Below are 20,772 nucleotides of genomic sequence, written 5' to 3'. Positions count from 1 at the left end.
CATGATGCATCAAAATATAATTGTAAGTCTGGAAGGGAAAAGCCACCTCTCTTCTTAGTATCAATCAGGGCCTTATGTTTTATCCTGGGCTTCTTTCCCTGCCATATAAACCTAGATAGATCTTTTTGCGACTCCTTCAAGCTTCAGATGTCAGTAACTGTAGGTACTGTCTGAAACAGGAATAGCATCTTTGGGAGTATATTCATTTTTATAACCGAAATTTTACCCAACAATGACAATTGCATTCTACTCCAAATTTTCAGATCTTTCTTGATTTCTTTCCAAGCCTTTACATAGTTATCATTAATAATATTATGATTGTTTGTCATTAGCCATATCCCCAAGTACTTCACTTTTTTTCATTCTTCAAACCACTGACTCTTTCTAAACCCTTCATAAGTTGACTATCCAGGTTTTTAACTATCATTTTTGTTTTATCTTTGTTCAGTTTAAAACCTGTCAATTTACCAAACTCCATAATTCCTTCCAGTACTGCCGGCACACTTTCTAGTGGGTTTTCTAATGCTAAAACCACATTGTCGGCATATATTTATAATTTTGCTGACCCACCTACCATTTCTAATTCCAAACATTTGAACCTGGAAGTAATGCTGAAAGGCCTAGATTCTCATTATGACTTACAGGAGCCTTAAAAGCCACCTGGTGGTGTGTGAGGCAGCCCTGGAATTAACTTGTTTTTCTAAATTAAAGAATGGTATCCTAGTTTTGTTGTTACCTCCGTTTCTTGCCTTTTCAGCAAAGGAGTGGGGAATCGGTGAAAGTGCATCAGTTGGACGTTGCAATTCCCTTGCACCTCAAGAGCCAGCTCAAGAAGGGTCCACCCCTGGGTGGTGGGGAAGGAGAGTCTGAATCTGGAGACACCATGCCGTTTGTCATGTTAACTCGAAAAGGCAACAAGCAACAGGTGAGGCCTTGTGTACAAGGGAGTTATTTTTGCCTTTTTCAATATTAAATTCATTCATAACTTTTGTCATCCTGTATACTTCACTGACTGCTGTCTTGGGAAGTGTGGCTCAGTGACACTACTACATTGTTTTGGAAAGGTGCTGCCTAGTTGTCATCACCTCCTTTTGAAACTGGTTTGTTTTTGGAGGGCAGATAGGAATGCCAGCTGTGGCTCTCACATGTCTTAGTCAGACTATCATAAGGAACTGAAGCGTCAAATGGACTTTCTGTTTGCCTTCCTTCCTTTGGGAGAACTTTTTTAAAAAATACCATCTCATAAATATGGGCCTAAAGCAAGAAACTACTTCTAAAAAATACACAGAGAGTGGTATATGTTTGAATATTTTTTTTATCGAGCTGTGATTCATGAAAATGGTGAAATTGCTGTTAAAATAGAATAATGTATTCCCAGAATATTTTCACTTTTAAAGGATATCACTTAGCTTAATTATATTACAGCCATTATAGCACAGCAGTAGTCGCATGTTAGACTGGATCAAGAGCTGATGTTAACATGGAGCTGAAACCAAAAACTATGAATCGTGAAGCATCTACTTCAAATCTTTCCTCTCCTGTGATCTTGCTAGATGGCCCTGGGGGCGCCACTGTCTCTCCTGGGCGAGCCATCTGCAATATGGGAATCGTAATGATCTACCTTGCAGGATAGTTGTAAGGAATGGAACAAATGAATGTATGTGAAAGGCTCTGAGTGCATTCTGAAGCTCTGTGTGAATGATTGGCATGATAATATACGAAATACTTTAAAGTAGCAAAGTTCTGTAGCTAAAGACACATTTCTTTCCTAAGTATTCACTTTTTTCACTTTAGAAGTTCTGTTCTGTTGAAATCTGTAGGATTAGCTCAGTGTTTTGTCATCTTTAACCTGACTGACATTCCACTGTTCATTCAAAACCCACTTCTGGAAATAGTTTGGACTTACAGAGTTGCAAGTTTTGGTGCAAATAAAAAACAGCAACATTTGTGCACTTTTCTTCCATCTAGAACATGTTGAGTCATACATTTGTTCCTTTCATTGAGCTTACATATAAGACACCACATAAAATAAATTGTACAAAAAATCTTCCCCATAACTATACAATGGTACAATAAAAAACTACAATAAGTTTAAAAATGCAGCCAGAATAAAAATCTAATGCAATATGCAAGCAATAAAAGAATAAGCACAAGTTCTCAGAGGTGTCTTGTCTGTCTTCAGTTTAAGATCCTAAATGTGCCAATGTCGTCTCAATTGGCTGCAAATCACTGGAATCAACAACAAGCTGAGCAAGAGGAGAGGATGAGAATGAAAAAATTGACATTGGATATCAATGAACGGCAGGAACAAGAGGACTATCAAGGTATGAGTTACCCTTCCAAAGGGCCTTCGTATAGATGAGGTTATTGCTGAGGTTCAACCTTCTACCACATAGGACCATTTGACTGGTTTTGTGTGGGCCTGCTCCAAATTCCTGCAAAGGAATTGACAGATCATTTATTCTCTTGACTACCAAATTAAAGAAAAACATACTAAACAAAATTAAAAGATTCAGTCTTTCAAATAAATGTCAGTTAAATAGACATTTGTCATCATTTGAAGTGGCTTTTTCACCCAGCCTGTAGGGCTGGTTGCCTGGATAAGGAATCATAGGTGAAAACTTTCCATCAAGCATAGTGGAAACATGGTTTGCTCATTTAATAACCAATCAGTTACTGTGATTTCTGACTGGCAGAAAAAAAAATTGGTAAATAATGTGCACATAAAAAACATCTTAAATGCCAGTGTTTTGCCTTTAAAAATGTATTTTGTCAAAAATAGGAAAATTGTGGAAAATGTGTTTTATTTATTGTTCATGTGTTTCAGGTGTGTCACAGTCTAACTCTTTCACAAAAGAACATTTCCCAGGATTCTTCCATTGAAAGATTAAAAAAATGAGAGCCATCCCTGAAACTCCTTTGAATTTGCAACGTAGCTATACCCTCTGTTGCCTTCTTTACTTTTAATATTTATATCTATATATGTGTATATTTAATATGCAGAGATGATGCAATCCTTGGCTCAGCGGCCGGCTCCAGCAAATACCAACAGGGAACGGCGGCCTCGTTATCAGCACCCAAAGGGAGCGCCTAATGCCGATCTAATCTTTAAAACGGGTGGAAGGTAGGTATTCTAGAAACAGGATGGTTATTGCATTGTTTTCAACTTCTTGCAGCTTTCACTATTTCAAACATAAAAAACCCTTAGGATAGAAGTGATAATATCCTAAGGTAATTACGAGGGAATTCTTTCAGGGGTTAAGTGCTTCATGTCTCTGCTTAGAATCTTGGGTTGATAGGACCACCGCCTTGTTATCATTGGTTACAGCTAGCTACATTCTAAATAGATTATATACCTCTGTAACTAACACTACTCCTTATAAGTTGCTTCATGCTGTAAAACCCAAGTTGGGACATTTGTGTGTGTTTGGATGTACAGTGGTGCCTCGCAAGACGAAATTAATTCGTTCTGCCACTTTTTTCGTTCTACGAGTTTTTTCGTCTTGCGAAGCACCACTGCGTATTGACGGTTTCCCATAGGAATGCATTGGCGGTTAAAAAAAAAAAGGCGCAAGACGTTTCGTCTTGCGAAGCAAGCCCATAGGGAAATCCATCTTGCAAAGCCACTCAGAAAACGAAAAACTCTTTCGTCTTGTGAGTTTTTCGTCTTGCGAGGTACCACTGTAAATGTTTTGTGCATGTTCAAGCAGAGACATGCAGGAAACTCTTCAAGGGGGTTAGAATGTACATTTCCTGGTTATGATTCTCAAACAAAAGGGTATGACTGTGGGTCTCTAAAAAGCAAAAATGTAATAGTGAGTAGAGATGTCATTTTTCATGAGCGCAAGTACAAGGTAGACAAAATACTTCTGAAGTGTGTCTTCCTTCAAGTCAGAGATTATCTCAAAGTGAGACACAGAAACAAACTGAAAAATCAAACAGGCGGTTAAGAGACAAACAGCAATGAGTGAAGAAACTTTTCAGGATAGAGAAACTGATGTTAAGGTAGAACCTGAAACAGTGAGTACTCCTATTTTAAGATGTTCTGAAAGAGGAAGAAGAGCACCTGTACATTATCAGAATGAATTTCAAAATTATCAGACTACACATAAAGCAGTGATGGCCAAACTCAACCCTCCAGCTGTTTTGGGACTACAATTCCCATCATCCCTGACCATTGGTCCTGTTAGCTAGGGATGATGGAAGTTGTAGTCCAGAAACAGCTGTAGGGCCAGGTTTGGCCATCACTGACATAAAGCAATGAAAGTAGCTTATGATCCAGAATGTTTTGAAAAAATTGATGATATGGAACCAAAATTAGCAGTGTGTTGGTTTAATGCTATGTCAGAGGTAATGGAAGCAATGCATAAAAATGAAACTTGAGAACTTGTACCTTTACCTGAAGGGAGAAAACTCATCAGTTCCAAATGGGTGTTTACAGTGCCCAAATCTACCCTGGACATTTATGCTACCCAGGTGTCTGATTCTGGCAGACAGGCAGTCCTAACCTCAGCTGATGGATAGGAAGTCAGAGGACATCGTTGTTAAACTTATTCAAGATACCCACCAAAATGGAAATCCAGTTCTTTTTTTCTATCTTTTTATTTCAGTTTGTCTGTGTTGCTGTTGGTGGTGGAACTGAAATGGTGACTTATCCAATGACATTTGAACTGGGAGCTTCCTGGTTTTCACACTTAGCCTTGGCAGCAGCACGCACCATTTACCGCTTTCTGTTCACTTCAGTTCTTCCTCTTGAATTGGTCCCTTTGCCCAGCAATTCCTGTCCAGAGGAGCAGCAATAGCTGTTATAGGGCTCAATTCAGGTCACCTTGGGGGTTATTCCTTACCAGTCTCTGTATTGGGGGGAGAAATGAAATCACATTAATGTCTCCAAAAATACGCAATGTCTGTTTTACTTCATGATCATAATTGTGAATCCATTGCCTAACCATAGTCATTATCTATGGTGTAACAGAGCAGTTGCAGTGTAAAATTACAGTGGGGAGGGGGATTTGGAAATCAAAATTAACCTTTGTGCCTATTGTATTTCCCACTTACGAAAAAGGTACTGCTTTGAGCCTCAAAAAAGATGAAATAGGATTATTTTAAGTTGCTTTGGTAGCCTCTTGGCTGAAGAGCAGGGTATAAAATGCTTTAACTAAATAAGTATATTGCAGAAGAATGCAGTTCATAAAGAAACTAGAGCACTTCTCAATTTCATTATCATTCCTATTTTTTTAATATGATCAGGCGAGAGAGAGGGAACAGACAGCGCCGAAGCTGAGATTAGTCACGGAAACAGAAGGAAAAGTGAGTTTTGGGGGAGGAGGGTTCCAGGTATAGGTCCAGTTCCCATGTCACATTAAACCATTTAATGTGAAAGAGCAGCATGTTGGTGCACACTGCTCAAAAGTTCCTGCTGCATATCTACCCTGCTCCTGCCATGCCATGAATGCAACAAGCCAGTGTGGCCCATTGTTTTGTCTGAACGTAGGGTTGTGGTTTATTTCCTCCAACCAACCATGAACAGTAACCACAGTTAGTTTGCAGGGGGTGGGGGGAACCAACCACAAGTCCAGATTTGAACAACATGACTGGCCAGACTTGGCCTTGCTTGACTGATAGCTTACCAGGAGCAAGGGGCATGTGCTGTAGGAGGTTTTGAGCAGCATGCACTAGCATGTTTCTTGTTGACATTAAACCATTGCACTATGGTTTAATGTGCCATAGAGTATAAAAGGTTACTCTAGTAGTCAACGTGGCATTTTAAGGTAAGGGATACAGGCAGAGAGGCTACAGTAGACCACACAAGACACCAAAAATAATCAGTTCACCCAAATATACCTTTTTCAAAATATGTCTGTGTAGGTTTGAACTTCATATTTGAAAGATCAGCTCCTATTCAGCTTTGAATGTTAGATATACTTGCAGGAAAAAATGTGACTTGGGAACAACAGCATCTAAGCCTTGGATTCTAATGGTGGAAGTCAACTTCCAGCTGTTCCTTCTGTACAAGCATTGCAGCTTGTCAGATGAAATTCTCCCCCCTCCATGCTGTTCTGAAGGAGCTCCCAACCCCATGTCAGTTTCAGGAGGAGGGAGCTCTTGTGCAGGACTTCCACTGATGGGACTGGTTAGCTGACTCCGGTCCTAAGGACTGAATCAGCGAACTGAGGGTTAGGGTTGATTTTATAAATGGCACACTAACACAGTTTTGTTCTGTTATTTTAAAAAATGGGAATGCAAAAAAAAAAAAAAAAAAAAAGACCCATGGAGGGCTGGTCAAATCCAGCTCCCCACCTCTGACATAGATTGTGGAGTGCTGAGGAAGAACAATTGTCAGGTTGCACATGCCTAAGAATGTTATTAGATCCCGGTCCTTGAAGAACCTTGCAGTAAAACCTCATTATTGTAGTCAGTTCTGAGACTACACTGTAAAATAAATAAATAATAAATAAATCTACTGCATTGAGAAGCTGTATTCTGCCCCATGTATAAATTATGCAGATTTGCAACATTTATCCTGTTTCTTTCAGTCATGGGGGTAATCACAGAGTCCTGGAGAGAGAAGCTCCAGCCTGACCACTTGAAATTTTATTGAGCTCCTCTTCTGGGCGTCTGATATTTTCACCAGAAGTTCTTTGTTGTTGATATGCATTTCCTTTGTCTTTTCTCTTCTTTGTTAGGAGACGTTGATCCAGCAGCAAGCGTCATTTCATTAGGCCCTGTATCTCCAATGTTGTGGATTAGTGGAGTCCTCCAGCAATTAAACGAGAGCAGTGGACACATCTGAGCATGTTGGTCTAGAGAGTTCAGAATCGAAAATCTGGGACAGGCTGGAGCCATAGAGCAGATACACCAGCCTCCACTAAAAACAGAAAAAGCGGAAGCTCCCAGTCACAGCCTACCAAACAAACAAAAAGCATCTTGTTATGGAACCATGTGAGGATTAATCTTCTCATGAGAATGGAAGCAAATAAATGAGATGGTTAACTTTACCAGTGAGCAGTTCAGTTACAACAAAGCGCAACTTAAATAAGATGGATTACGCTGGAATGGAGACGGTCTTGATGGCAAAGTATGGGGGAAAGCAAACCTAATAGGAGTGGCATTTTCTCTGAATTGGGCATGGCATGGAATATTAATCTGGGGCTCCAGTCTGCATTAGAGAAGTGGTAGAGCAAGAGGTAATTATCGTATAGTAAACCCCAACATGCAGGGTAAAATAGACAGCACCTGATTTACCAAAACACCAGATATTCCACGAGAAAGAGGATTTTGTTTCAAGGGGGAAACCCTTTCTCTGCATGTGTTGCGGGAGGGGGAAAGTGATGAAGGGAGCAGATCCAGGGAAGTGGGATGGTCTACTGAAGGCCAGAGTGGATGGGAAGGTAAGAGAGCATTGATCCAAAGTTGCTTCAAACAGCCTGATGCCAGCCTAAGAAAGGATCTAGAGGAGCTCGTAAAGCATCATTGAAAACCAAAATGTGCCAGTCAGCATGACAGACAGATGCCGACAAGTGGAGTTGAACGTTCTGTTGACTTTCATGGGTTGATAAGCCTCTGTGTCTATATTTTAAAACACAAGGAAAAATTAGCTGGCAACAAGTAGAATTTTTATTTTTCTAAATGGAAATGAGGTTTCTGGGTCAGTTTCTGACAATCTTGTTTGTTAGTATAGTTCTGGGGATTTTTTTGTTTGTTTGCTTTCACGTAGGTCTAGTACATTCAGTTAAAGAGCACATCTGTATGCTAAAAATTCTGAACTATTTTAAAATTCTTTTTACCTCTGTTGAGTTCTGCATGTAGAATTTAAAACGAAACTTGTACAACTTGTTACATTTCACACTTGCGTACACACAGTCAGAAATGCCGCCCGATCTTCACCAGCTTCAGAAAACTGATCTTTGCCGATGCTGCAATAAAGTGTTGTAATTTAGAATTGGGGTGGTGTTTTTTGTCTTTGTGTCCCGTTTTATGACTGGTGCTTTAGTATCTGGTTCATCGTTGAAAGATTTTTACAGGAAATTGATGTGCATCTCCGTCCCCTTAAAAGTGAAAAGCCAGCTAGCAGCTGGAGATTTCTGGATTCCCTCCTTCTGCACAATTCCCATCTTAGGGGTTTGGGCATAGTTCTATCTTTTCTAGATGGTACATAGGACCATTAATATGGATTAATGCCCCAAATTCTGCTGCTGGAGAGCTGTCTTTATCTTAAAACATAGCAGAACCAGGTAAGTTTTGCAATTAATAGTTTCTGCCCCTGCTTGAATTTACTTTGCACTGTATTTTGATTCCTGATACTACTTTCTTTGCTGAAACTGATTCGGCTGTTTAACAATGAGAGGAAGCCTGTGTGCCGCTCATGCACTGACCTCTATGTTTGAATTCAAAGAACCTAATGAAACCATTGACTCAATGGTACAAGGTTGTATTTCTCAATTTAGGAAATTTTCCTGAAAGTGTTGTGTGGTAGCATTGGCTGGAACTGAAGATGTTCCAATCACTTAGAAGCTTAGAAATAGCAAATCCAAGTGTGGGAATTCTCAAAACCTGACCATATATTGTTCTGTGGGGTTTAAACAATGTGTTCAGTTAGTGTTCTGTGAGACTTAAAAGAATAGGAGGAGGTGTATCTCTGTGGCTGGAACCACAAATGGAGGTAAGGTGTAGGAGGAGAAAGGTTCAGTGCCATTTTCCTGTAGCTCCTTACTGTTAAAGACACCAGATTACCTGCTTTTTGTTTGCATAGGGTGACCATTTTGAAAATAGTGCTTGGCACAGTTGCATCTTTGGGCCCTAACTTTCTCTACTATCTTCCCTAGCATGACTATTGAACGTAGCTGGTGGTTGGAATCTCATTCTTGCCAACTGACTCACCACCACTAGGCAGGCCTCTGAGCTCCTAACTGCTTGATCACAAAAGGTGAGGGTGTCTGTGATTCTGCATAATTCCAAGCAGGCTTCTATTAAAAGCAGGTGGCATTTAATTGGCACAACTGATCTTTGCTGGATAAATTATTCCCCTTGTTTAAGCCAGTTGGGCAACTAGCTAATCTCAGTTTGCAAGACTTTCCTCTAACACAGTCTAGTTGAACATCTTGGCAGCAGTTTCCGCTTGGCGTGCTTTTCATAATTAGCCTCTCTGCTGTCCCTCCCCAGAGTCACATTTGAGTAAAATGTTGTGTGAAGTCATTCCTGAGGCCAAGTTCAAACATGGCGCATTTCCAGTTGACAGGAATATTGTGCACACTGAGATCCAGTGATACTGCAGTTGGTTTTTCTAAGTGTATGTTCCTGGTGTTATGGAAATGGCAAGAGGCTTTGGCGTGGCTGCTTTGATTGCTGTGTTCAAAAGATTTCTGTGTTCAGATAAACCTTGGCAAAGGTCACCTTTAAGAGAACTACTTGCAAACTTATGGGATTTTTTTTAAACGTGATTGCATAAATAATAAAAGTTCTAAGAATCTCTCCTAATAGGGAAATCAACAGCTGAGTGCTTCCAGGCTTGCTGCCAAAAATGAGGCCACTAAGAAGCAAGGGAGGTATCAGGCATGCTAGGAGGGGACCCTCAGGGTTTGCAGAAGTACAGAATGCACTGCAAAAACCATGAAGGTACAAAACAAAACTCCTAGCCTGAGAACATGCTCCTTCATGGAATGTAGGGTGATAATGATTAGGAAAGAAAAAATGGTACATGGGGTAGGTGGGAAAGGAGAAGAAAGGAGTCCTTTTAAAAGCAAAGATACATGGCAGCATGTCTCATTACTGTATGCATAACTAATGTGCACATAAGAGCCATGTATGATGTGCTGTGCGTATGCCTGCTTGATGATCATATATAAACACACACACACATACTGTAGACAAGCTTGCTTGTCATTTCTAGAGGCTGAATCTCGGAGAATTTTGACCTGGGTGCACATGTGTGCAAAGACACATGCATAAACACTCTGTGCTGCAAGCTGGCTAGGAGTTACTGTTGCTTGCTGTTCAAAAGTACAGAGGAAATCTTAGCCTTTCCAAGTGAGAAATAAAGGCTACATTGCTATGCCACACCTCCCTACCCTCTTGGCTTCCTCCTTTTTACCACCCTTCTTTGATGAAGGATAAAGTGGTATCCTGGGTTAAGAACTTAATTTGTTCCGGAGGTCCGTTCTTAACCTGAAACTGTTCTTAACCTGAGGTACCACTTTAGCTAATGGGGCCTCCCGCTGCTGCCGCCACCTGATTTCTGTTCTCATCCTGGGGCAAAGTTCTTAACCCAAGGTACTATTTCTGGGTTAGCGGAGTCTGTAACCTGAAGCGTCTGTAACCCAAGGTACCACTGTAGTTGAAATCCCATGATGAGGTCTGAATCCTGATTGGAAGGGATCCATATGGTCCGCATCCTCCAGGTTGTTCAGCAACCACCCTCTCAATCACCTTGCCCAAGAATGGAAGATTTGAGACTGGGCGATAGTTCACCAAATTGGCCGGGTCCAAAGATGTTTTTTTAAGAAGTGGTTTAATAGGCACTTCTTTCAGTGGGTTTGGGAAGACTCCCTCACAGAGGGAAGCATTCACCACCTCGCAGAGCCCATCGCCCAGACCTTGGCTCGCTTTTATTTGCCAGGATGGGCAAGAATCAAGGTCAGTTTCACTCATCCAAGCAGCCTGTCCACATCCTCATGTGGACTACATTTGCTCTGACCAATTGAACCCATAGTCTTAGCATATCGGCTTGGGATAAAAGCAACTGTCTAATGCTGAAACATATTTTTACACTTTCCCACCAGGATTACAATTGGTTTCAGAATGCTGCTCAGACTCTTCAGAGATAAGTTCTCAAGAAGGAAAAAAGTGAACAAATGTTGAAGTTTTAACATTGCCAATTCAAATTATTTCCACAGAGTTGCTAACTGCTCAGAAAGAACAAGGCCAGACTTGTTCTTAGGCTGTTGACAGCATCTCTGATATGCAGAAATCAGCAGATGAGGTGTTTCTCAGCAATCGGGTAAATATTATTGCCTGCTAATATTTACATAACAAAGTGTTACGGCACACAGTAGAAAACCTGAGGTACTACTAGCTTAAAAATAAAATAATGTTGAAACAACTTGTTTGTCCTTTCTCCTGTCCAAATCTGGGATTAGCCTTGAGTTATGTTTCTTGAGTATAAATTTCTCTAAATTTTTGAATGAATTGGAACATGAAAGCCATTACTCATATTTTGGCTTTACTGGTCTTTGACCCTATAGATGCAAACCACTGGACTGAACATGCTGGTCCTGCCTTGGAATGTATGGCATATGTAACATAAGCCGTCTGCTGATGAATCAGAACTGAGTGTTAGTGCTAACTTTCTTTAAAACAGTATATATAGTTACAACATAAGACAAAGCAGGAAATGCAGAGCCCGTCCCCAGTGATGTTTTATTACTGATGCTGCAGTAATAATGCATTCATGGTGGAATTATGCAAGACTGTCCAGACATCATTCTACTTTATTAGTTGTTCTGTGATGCTTCCCCAATGCTGCCATATTACCACCCTTGGCGGCGGGGGGTGGGGGTGGCGTGATACACCTGTGTTGTAGTGCGATGAAAGCAGGACAAAAAACCAAACCCAGAACATTTCTGGTCTGAAAAGTTGCAGGATTTCAGCAGGATATTACGAGACATGCACAAACAAAGCACTATGTCCACCACAAACAATACTGCATCTATGCCCCAAGAAGAAGAAGAAGAAGAAGAGTTTGGATTTGATATCCCGCCTTTCACTCCCTTTAAGGAGTCTCAAAGCGGCTAACATTCTGCTTTCCCTTCCTCCCCCACAACAAACACTCTGTGAGGTGAATGGGGCTGAGAGACTTCAAAGAAGTGTGACTAGCCCAAGGTCACCCAGCAGCTGCATGTGGAGGAGCAGAGATGCGAACCCGGTTCCCCAGATTACGAGACTACCACTCTTAACCACTACACCACACTGGCTCTCCATGACCATCTCCAATGAATGCACAATTACAAAGGACCTTTGGAGGACCCTGTCACTGCAACAGGGGCACCACAAATTCAAGAGGAGTTCCCTACCAGGACAGATTTTGCTCATGTGCTCAAGACATCGATTCCATAAAACATATTTTGTTGCACCGTGCAAAATATGAGCAAGCCAGGGCTGAACTGATACTACCCTTGCTAGTCCCTTTCCCGGGAAAATCAGAGGCTCACTATGTCAGGTTCCTATTGGAAGACCGGACAAACGCTAGAACATTAGCAGTGGCAAAGTTTTTATCGGTGGTTGCAAGAACCAATGATCCTATATTCTGAACAAAACGCTTGCTTAACCTGGAGGTAGGCTGTCTGAATTGTGCATTGCTTTGTAACGATTTGTTGGGTCTCTGTTGTTCTTGTATTTAAATCAGCTTTGTAGTGGGGGAAGCTAAAAGGCCTGTATTAGTTTTGTTAAGGACTTGCCCCCTCCATCAAGAGCTTTTAGTTAGGCTAGGAAAGAAGCAATGGCCAAGAAAAGCTGCCCCTCTTAAAGCAGCACACATGGATTATTTGTCAGACTTGCAGGAAAATTATACCACAGCCCTGGCACAGAGGCACATTTCTTTTCTCCCCCCCCCCCCTTGCCAAATTGTAAATCCAATCACAAGCAGGAAGCGTGAAAGTTCACATATTCCTGCAATTTAGAAGGACAGAAGAAACAGATGCTACAGACTGAAGTGCAACCAGATGCATATCAAATACAGCTCTTTTGCTGTGATGTGTCTGCATCTAACCACCAAGGGGCAGTCTTGCTAGAGAAATGATGGCCAGGCAAGATTTATGTTCTCAGGGCTAATGAAGGTCTGCACAGTATCAGGCAACCTTGATAGCACTTCTTCTTGGAGTCTTCCGCATTCCTGCCCTGGCAGCCATGCAACAATCCCAAAGATTCTGCGCTCTCTGCCACCTTTCCTCTACCCAGAAAGGAAGCCATAGTAATATTTGAACAAATGGCACTTTTCTTATATTTTCCTGTTCTTCTCCCAAACAGCTCAGCCTTTTACTGTTTTTCGCCCTCCTGCTTTGCCTCCTTGCCTAATGAAGCAGAAACCCAAGACCAGAAGCAAACCATTGGTGGTGGTAGTAAGCTACTGAGGGCAAACATGTGAAAGGAATGGGCCTGGGATGTTATTTAAACTGTGCTCTGACTAAATTTAGTCCTTAACGCCTTAGTTATAAATTTCAGAAATGAAAAGTCCCTTCCTCCCACCAAAAAACTGTGTAGGTTTAGAGAGAGAGTGTGTGTAATATAATCTGTGGATTTATTTAATGAATTTTATATTGATTGTAACAAAACCTCTAGGTGGTTTACATGAAATGTTAAAATTATAATTAAAACAGTTAGAAAACAAGTAATTAAAACATATTTAAAAATTATTAAAATTAGCTGTTAACTAATATTTTTATTTAACAAAATTGATTTGTCTTGGAATCAAAATGAAAGCCACTGACCACTAAGGTTATGGGTGATGTCCAGTTAAATCATACTTAAAACAGACCCATTGAAATCCATGGATGTAACTTTCAAAGGTTCTATTCTGAGTGTGACTTCATTGGGTTTCACCATATATCCATTTCCATCAAGGGTACTTCCTAGCTAACCCACTACAATGGTAAATCCAGATTAAAAGGTTGTTGAATGTTTCTTTCAAATTTTATTCCATCTTAAACCTCGGGGTTGGCTTTCTTTTGAAGGTAAGATAATGCACAATGTTTCATTGATTTACTGGAACTCTGCTTCCAGGGCAGGTGTCTATTCTAGGCTTCTGCTAGTGAGGAACAGGGGCGAAAAATCTCTAAAACCATTAACTTCATGCTAATTCTAAAACACCTTTTTTGCCTGCTAGTAAGCCAGGTGTTCCCCATCCTACCGGCATATTTGAGCATCTGCTTCTTGCTGCCTAAGTGCAGAACCTGACATTTGTTCCTATTGAAATTAATTTTGTTAGCTTGTGTCCTGTTCTCCAGTCTGTTAAGGTCATTTTGAATTCTGATTCTGTTTTCTGCCACATTAGCTACCCCTCCCAGATTCGTGACATATGCACATGTGATGAGCATCCCCTCAATTCCTTCAACCAAATTGTTTATAAAGACGTTGAACCCTGCAGCACTCGTCACTTTTTTCCAGAATGATGAGGAACCATTAATGAGTAATTGGTGGGTTCAGTCAGTCAACCAGCTACAAATCCACCTAACAGTTACCTCGTTCAACCTACATTTTACCAGCTTCCTTGCAAGAATATCGTGGGGGACTTTGTCAAAAGCTTTGGTGTCATTCCATCAAAAAAAAGAAATGAGATTGGTCTTGCATGACTTATTTTTGAGAAACCCATGCTGGGACTTAATAATCACAGCATCCTCTCCTAAGTCCTCACAGACCGACTGTTGAATTATCTGTTCTAGGACCTTCCCTTGCTTCGGTGTCAAGCTCTCCAGTCGGTAGTTACCTGCGTCTTCCTTCCCTCCCTTTTTGAAGAGGAGGACAACATTTGCCCGCCTCCAGTCTGCGGGGGCCTCACCTGTTATTTAATAATTCTCAAAGATCATAGACAAAAGCCTCTAGTTGATTGTACCCAGTTTCCTTGGGGTGGAACTTGATATTTTCCATGGAATTCTTGAATTTTATTGGATGTTGCTTGTTAGAGTACTTAATGGTACTTTGTGCCATTTAGGTTGTATCTATCTATAATCTCTGGCTTTCCCTTGGTATCAGAAATTCCAAAAGGACTGTTACTGGGAATAAGGTGTATCACTTGAATACTCCCCCCCCCCCTTTTGTGTGTGATAAGCACATTTGGGGCTTTCCTCAAATTCTTATTAAGATGTCCTTCAAGGCATCATCTTTGAATAGACTTTGGATGGGGCCTGTCCTTCTCAGTGCTATAGCCACAAGCTCCAGCGTGCCACCACTTGTGTAGCTATCGCATGAACCGCAAATCAAATTATATCCAAGATTGTTTCTGTAATCAATGTTACTGCCTTGATTAACATATGGAATGTTTGTCTCACCATATTTTAAATGTGCTGTGGATTTTTTATAAGATCATCTAGGCACTTATGGAATTTGAGGCAGTGCAGGATGTGCACCTGGAGAGGGCAGCTGTGGCTTTTCTTAAGAGGCAGTTGAGAGATCATCTTGAAAGGGTCATGAAGTCAGAGTCAAAGGCCGTGGTCCCCAACATGGAGCACACGCCCTACAGGGGGCAATTTGATTTTAAGGGAGCAATTCGAGAATGAGTGGGTTTTTTGCATTTCTTATGGTTCACGGGGCCTCAGAATCAGAATGTACACAGCGGTCAGCTGGTGACAATGGAGGGGTTATCTAAACAGAATATACACTGGGCACATTCAGAGGAAGTAGCACTCGGGAGGGGGGAATCAGGATTTTAGAGGTGTTTAGATGGGGCATGGCTAAAAAAAGGTTGGGAACCACTGGTCTAAGGTATAAATTTTATTAGCCAATGGAAGTGACTTCCTATATTGGGGGAGGAAAGAGAAAACCATTCACAATTAGTAACCTTTTAAAAACTGCTAGACCTTTAGCAGGAGTGGTAGCTGTACCCTCTTGTTGTTGGGGAGGTAGATCTAGGGTTGCCAATGCCCAGGACATCAGATGCATATACCATACTTGGAAAGGGTGATGGACCGCTTTTCCTTATACAGTGGTACCTCAGGTTACAGACGCTTCAGGTTACAGCCTCCGCTAACCCAGAAATAGTGCTTCAGGTTAACAACTTTGCTTCAGGATGAGAACAGAAATTGTGCTCCGGCGGCACGGTAGCAGCAGGAGGCTCCATTAGCTAAAGTGGTGCTTCAGGTTAAGAACAGTTTCAGGTTAAGTACAGACCTCCGGAATGAATTAAGTACCTGAGGTACCACTGTAAACAGAATCATCACTCCATCCCTAATTCTGTAAACTGTGAAGGGCCAGACCCTGTAGAGCGTGATGCAGCTAGAGCTGCCTCTGCTCTGAAAGCAGAGATGCTAAGCGACTCAACTTCTGGGGAGGTGGCCTGCCATGCCTCTGTAGGAATCTAAGGTGTTCATAGAACGATAGAGTTGGAAGGAGCCATAGGGTCATCTAGTGCAACCCCTTGCAATACAGGCTGCCAGCGTGGGGCAAGAGTCTCATGCTCTACCAATTTAGCTGTCCCCGGTGGGATTCTAAGGATTTGGAAAAGCGGAACCCAAAGAATCTCGGTCTGTAACTGGGTTGTTTTCCTTAGTGGTTGGGGCAGGGCAATTCACATTCCCTGAAGTCTTACTTGTGGGAATCTGCAGATAATGAGCCTAATAATGGAGCATTAATTTGAACAATTATTGCTGGTGTTAACTGGAAGCCTGTAACAGAGAAGGAAGTGGGTTCTGATGAGATCATACCCAACCAGTGAATAGATTCCAACTGATGCAATTTGATCCTCTCAGGTGATCCATTTTATACTATTGCCAATATGTTCCAAACCTACACCTTGCTCAGTAGCCAGCATAGTTACATTTGAATGGTTCACTAAAAGCCGCTTACCGTGTAATGTTCAATATCTAGATTAAAAAAAAAAAATCTATCACATGACTATTTCCACTTGGAAACAGGATATGGCCCCCATGCTGTTCCCAAGGTATGCCCCTGAATAGAATCCTAGATTGCTGCAGGTTGTTTGCCATGTATACTATGTAGGGAGGGCAGTCACACACTCAAGTTTGCAACCAAAGGTTACCTCAGCGGCATAGCTAGCCGCTTGGGCACCTGCAAGGTGGGGCGAGGTGCCCAGGGGCCAGAGCAGGGCGCGCCAGAACACAGGTGCCCGAGTCGCGTTCTGCTCTGGCACCCTGTAGGCCTGTGTTGCTTTTTTTGAGCAGCGCGGAGCCTGCAAGGGTCCACCCACTGCCTCCCGCTCAGCTGTAGGGTGGCAACCTGAGGGGGAGGCGGCAGGCAGATGTCAGCCCCATGGTGCCCTTTCGGGCAGCGCGGAGCCTGCAGGCGCCCGAACCACGTGTCACTCCTGAGAGAGAGTGCCGCCCCCTGTGGTGTGGTGCCCAGTGGCCCCCACCCCCCTAGCTATGCCTCTGGGTTACCTTCCTCCTGCTCCAAAGAAAGCCTTCATGGTGCCACCATGGCATTGGGTTGGTGACCCCAGCTCAAGAACACCAATATCTCTGGCCATTGTCCTGGTTCTACACACCTGAGGGATTATTCTTCCTCTAATTGTGTTCCTTCTGCTATCATCTTCTCTGCTGCCTCTTAGTAGAAATTCAGGAGGGGGGAGCAACTGGTATGCATGTTGAAATGCTGAGTTAATTTGTTTGTGAGGAGGAGATTCTGTGCCTCCTTCCCACAATGACTGGCTTTCCCCCTGTTCTGTCCTCATGATAAGGCAAAATTGTGGCTTTCTTCAATAGTACAAACAGAAATTGTTTTGGAATTCTGGCAGGTTTTGGAATATTGTGACAAATTTGGGGGGGTGTGTGTGTGAGAGAGGGGCGTGTTTCCTTATTTTGCAAAGTCCTATTCTGTGTTTTCCTTTGTTCCTATTTTTTTCTTGCTAGTGCACTGGTCCATGCCCTAATATTGCATCTGCACAAGAACACTGAACTAGCATACCATCTGTAGTTTAGTTTTGTTTATTTTTGATTGCCTCAAATATTATTTGTGTGAGGTGTCCCGTCCCCCCCGTTGGCCTTGCTAATGGTGGGTTTTCTCTGCCAGTGAGGGACACTAGTAAGCTGGTCATAGTCCCACCCAGAGGTGTTTCATGGCCTTTCCTGTATTTGGTTTACTGAAAGTAATTGATAGGCATTAAAAAAGGCAAAATCGTTGGGAGACAAAAATTGTATCAGATGAGTGCTGATTAAAAACAGACTTTTAATTATGATACCTTTTATATTGTATGTATAACGTGAAACTCTAAAATGACAAAGACTTTAAAATAATTTTAATTGATTTTTATGAAATGGCATCAAGTCAACAACGTGAAGGATGGGAGGACATGGAAGAAGTTGAGAGCAGAATAAGCAAATATACATACTTTCTAGGGCTGAGACACACCTGTTCTTTATGTAAACAGAGAGATCAAGAATGCATCTAGTGTCTCAGAAACCACATACTCTTCCAAACAACTGTGTTTTGAATATACACTATACCTGCTTTCTTCAGGCTGATGACTTCCAGGGGTTTTGGACTACAATTCCCATCATCCCCGATTATTGGCCATGCTGGTTGGGCCTAATGCGAGCTGGAGTCCCCAGAACAACCGGAGGGCATTGCAGTGGGAAAAGGTTAGCTAAACTACCCTGAATTAATTTTGACTTTTATTAGAGACAATATTGTATCTTCAAATTATTGTTGAAGGAATTTGAGCTGTTTTCCTTATCATGGTGAATAATTTTTATGTACATATAATATAGCTGTCTTTTATTGTGATGCACTATTGTTTTGTTCTACTGGTACTGCAAGTTCTGCAGTCGCCCCCCCCTGATCTATTCAAGAGGGAGGGAAGGTGAGAGAGAGTGCCTCCAGTACATGATAGGGATTACAAACAGGCCCACACAAATTGTGAGTCACCAGTTCAAAAACAGCCCACCAGCTCTGTGTGGGGCCTGCAAGGAGCTCAGTAAACCACCTGCTTTTCTCTGGGGGGGTCTCAGAACCTGGCAAGCTGCACCATACAAACTGATGGGAGTTGGGGCATCAGGCAACATTTCCCATTTGGTGCCTGTACATCTACCATTGCTGTCATACAGAATTTATAGATGCTTTTCTGATTTAAATTGTGAGGGATTGGCTTTGAAATTCAAAATTTTCACAAAGATGGATTGACATCCCTTTCACTGCAATAGAGCTTGCGCTATTATGGCTCTCAAGGATCAGGGCTGCAAACATTCAGACTGCTAGGCTGTTTGATACTATTAACTTCAGTGGAGTTTAAACAGCAAAGCTGTGTACAGAATTGCAAGTCAGGTTACCCATGCAGTTTTCTACAGTTGAAAACGAATTGTAATTTATGGCTGTAACCTTAAACCAAAAGTATTGCTAGGGCCCCACAGTGGTCAATGGGATGCCTATGTGTTCTGACTTCTAGGTTTATATATTGTCTTACATGTGACTGAAAGATCTACAATTATGAGGAGCTAGCAAAGCTTACTTTCGGATACATAGAGGTCTACAGAGAAATCAAGCATATAGTCTAGCGTGGTCCTGAATATCCAAGCTGCCTTATTCCCAGAGCAATGAATCACAAAACCATTTTTGCTGCACTATATTTTGAAAATAACCCAGTTCTATTCATTGATCCTTTGTGAGATGCTACAGGAAGTTAATGGGAGTAAGAGGTGTCTGGGCCAGGAGCCTGAAGTTGCAAGATGAATGAGCAAAATACTTCTGTAAAGCAGAGCCGGTGGGTGCAGCTGAACCTATATAAATCACTCCACCTAAATTAGGCTGTGAAGAAAAAAGAAGAAAAAACAGAAAACCCACAAGATGGTAAGTATTACAGACAGAATAAGCAAAAAGGACTGTAATTCAGCTGCTAAAATTCAACAGTTAGCTTAATTGAACTTAATTCTTCCTTAGTAAACTGACAACCTAGAAGTGTTGGGATGGGCAAGAGATTGGCTTGTTTCCTATGGTATACAATATGTTCTCTCTTCCTGTGCCCCTTAGAATTAATTTGGATTGTGGTGTTCAAACTGCTGCACACTTGTTGGTTGGGAACTGAGATAAGTGACATGCAATGATCTCAACTCAGTCATTGTTACAAACAGGTTCACACACAGATATCACAGGCTTCTTAGGCTGAGGTTTCCCAACTGGTGTGTGCACAAACACCACTCCTCCTGAAAAGGTAGTGATGGGCTTGTGGAAGTCAAATGCACACCAAACAAGTGCTTCAACTTCTTGTTCCTAGAGCTAGTAAAATATCACTTGCCACCTCCTTGTTAGGAACAGGCTTTGCAGCCATCAATTCATATGCAAGGAATTGAAAGGGTGCTGAAATATACTGAGAGTCGCAAAGTGATTTCATGCTCTTTATTCAGCTCATAGTGGTGAGGAGAAATGAATCAAAGTCCCCTCAAAGTATCTGCTTTATATACATTATTTACACAATGGGCTGCACATGATTGGCTAATTCCGGAATTCTACTGTAAGCCAATCAGGTTGTGGATTCACTTCTATCTGGAGCATGATTGGGTGGTTCCTGCCAACCAAGCATACTGCTGCATTGTTCTAGGACCAATCAGACTGCTGCATTCTGAATCCTATTGTTCTAGGACCAATCAGACTGCTGCAGTTTGGATCCTATTCAACTCAGTACATAACAGGTGCACTCAAAGAACACTGAGTAGAGGTTAAAGCAGAGCTTTCCAAACTGTGTGTCAGACGTGTTGGTGTGTCGGCCGCAGTGTGCAGGTGTGTCACTTGAATGCTCCCTGCGCTCCTCCTGGGGCTGGAAAGGGGGTAGTTGAGCCTCCTGCTTGCTAGTAAAACTGAATTACTGTGTCGCGAAACGATACATGTCTAAAAAGTGTGTCACCAACATGAAAAGTTTGGAAAGCTCTGGGTTAAGCCTTAACTATGGTAACCTCAGGTCTTTTTTGGCAAGGAGGCTTATCTTTGACACAGATGACTCTTACTACAGATGTTATATGCTGTCCCATGCAGCCAAAAAAAGGTCCACTCTTATGTGAATAGCTCTTTCCATTCATTTCTACAGTCTCACCTTCATGTTCTGTTCAAGACAGTAAACAA

General features: G+C 41.8%; 3 protein-coding genes across 22 annotated transcripts in view; 2 read left to right on the top strand and 1 right to left on the bottom strand.

The window, feature by feature from the left end:
• The window catches only part of UPF2 (UPF2 regulator of nonsense mediated mRNA decay), a gene marked incomplete at its 3' end in the record, with an annotated part of 57,739 nt that extends 49,797 nt beyond the window's left edge, over positions 1 to 7,942 (top strand). For 6 of the 12 annotated variants that reach the window (XM_083399342.1, XM_083399337.1, XM_083399343.1 and 3 more), the window contains 5 exons: positions 758 to 925; positions 2,183 to 2,324; positions 3,004 to 3,124; positions 5,251 to 5,310; positions 6,687 to 7,942. In XM_083399342.1, the coding sequence (XP_083255468.1) occupies positions 758 to 925; positions 2,183 to 2,324; positions 3,004 to 3,124; positions 5,251 to 5,284 (465 nt within the window). Of the gene's footprint in view, positions 1 to 757; positions 926 to 2,182; positions 2,325 to 3,003; positions 3,129 to 5,250; positions 5,311 to 6,686 lie in introns of those variants that run through there. The other 6 variants (XM_083399345.1, XM_083399341.1, XM_083399347.1 and 3 more) reach the window with 2 other exon arrangements.
• NUDT5 (nudix hydrolase 5) overlaps positions 1 to 20,772 on the top strand; it is a 1,423,229-nt gene that overhangs the window by 121,973 nt on the left and 1,280,484 nt on the right. The gene's annotated exons all lie outside the window — the stretch shown is intronic.
• LMNTD1 (lamin tail domain containing 1) overlaps positions 2,167 to 20,772 on the bottom strand; it is a 237,970-nt gene continuing 219,364 nt past the window's right edge. For 4 of the 9 annotated variants that reach the window (XR_014502107.1, XM_083399810.1, XM_083399813.1 and 1 more), the window contains one exon: positions 19,268 to 19,464. Coding sequence is in view for 3 of the 9 variants with exons in the window: in XM_083399818.1 (XP_083255944.1) it covers positions 19,330 to 19,464 (135 nt within the window). In the remaining 6 variants the exon portion in view is untranslated. Of the gene's footprint in view, positions 2,436 to 3,688; positions 4,854 to 19,267; positions 19,465 to 20,772 lie in introns of those variants that run through there. The other 5 variants (XR_014502106.1, XM_083399817.1, XM_083399816.1 and 2 more) reach the window with 5 other exon arrangements.

Source organism: Podarcis tiliguerta (assembly GCF_965153285.1).
Source record: "Podarcis tiliguerta genome assembly, chromosome: 10".
In the NCBI taxonomy this organism is placed as follows: Eukaryota; Metazoa; Chordata; class Lepidosauria; order Squamata; family Lacertidae; genus Podarcis; species Podarcis tiliguerta.
This window is presented reverse-complemented; position numbering and strand designations above follow the sequence as displayed.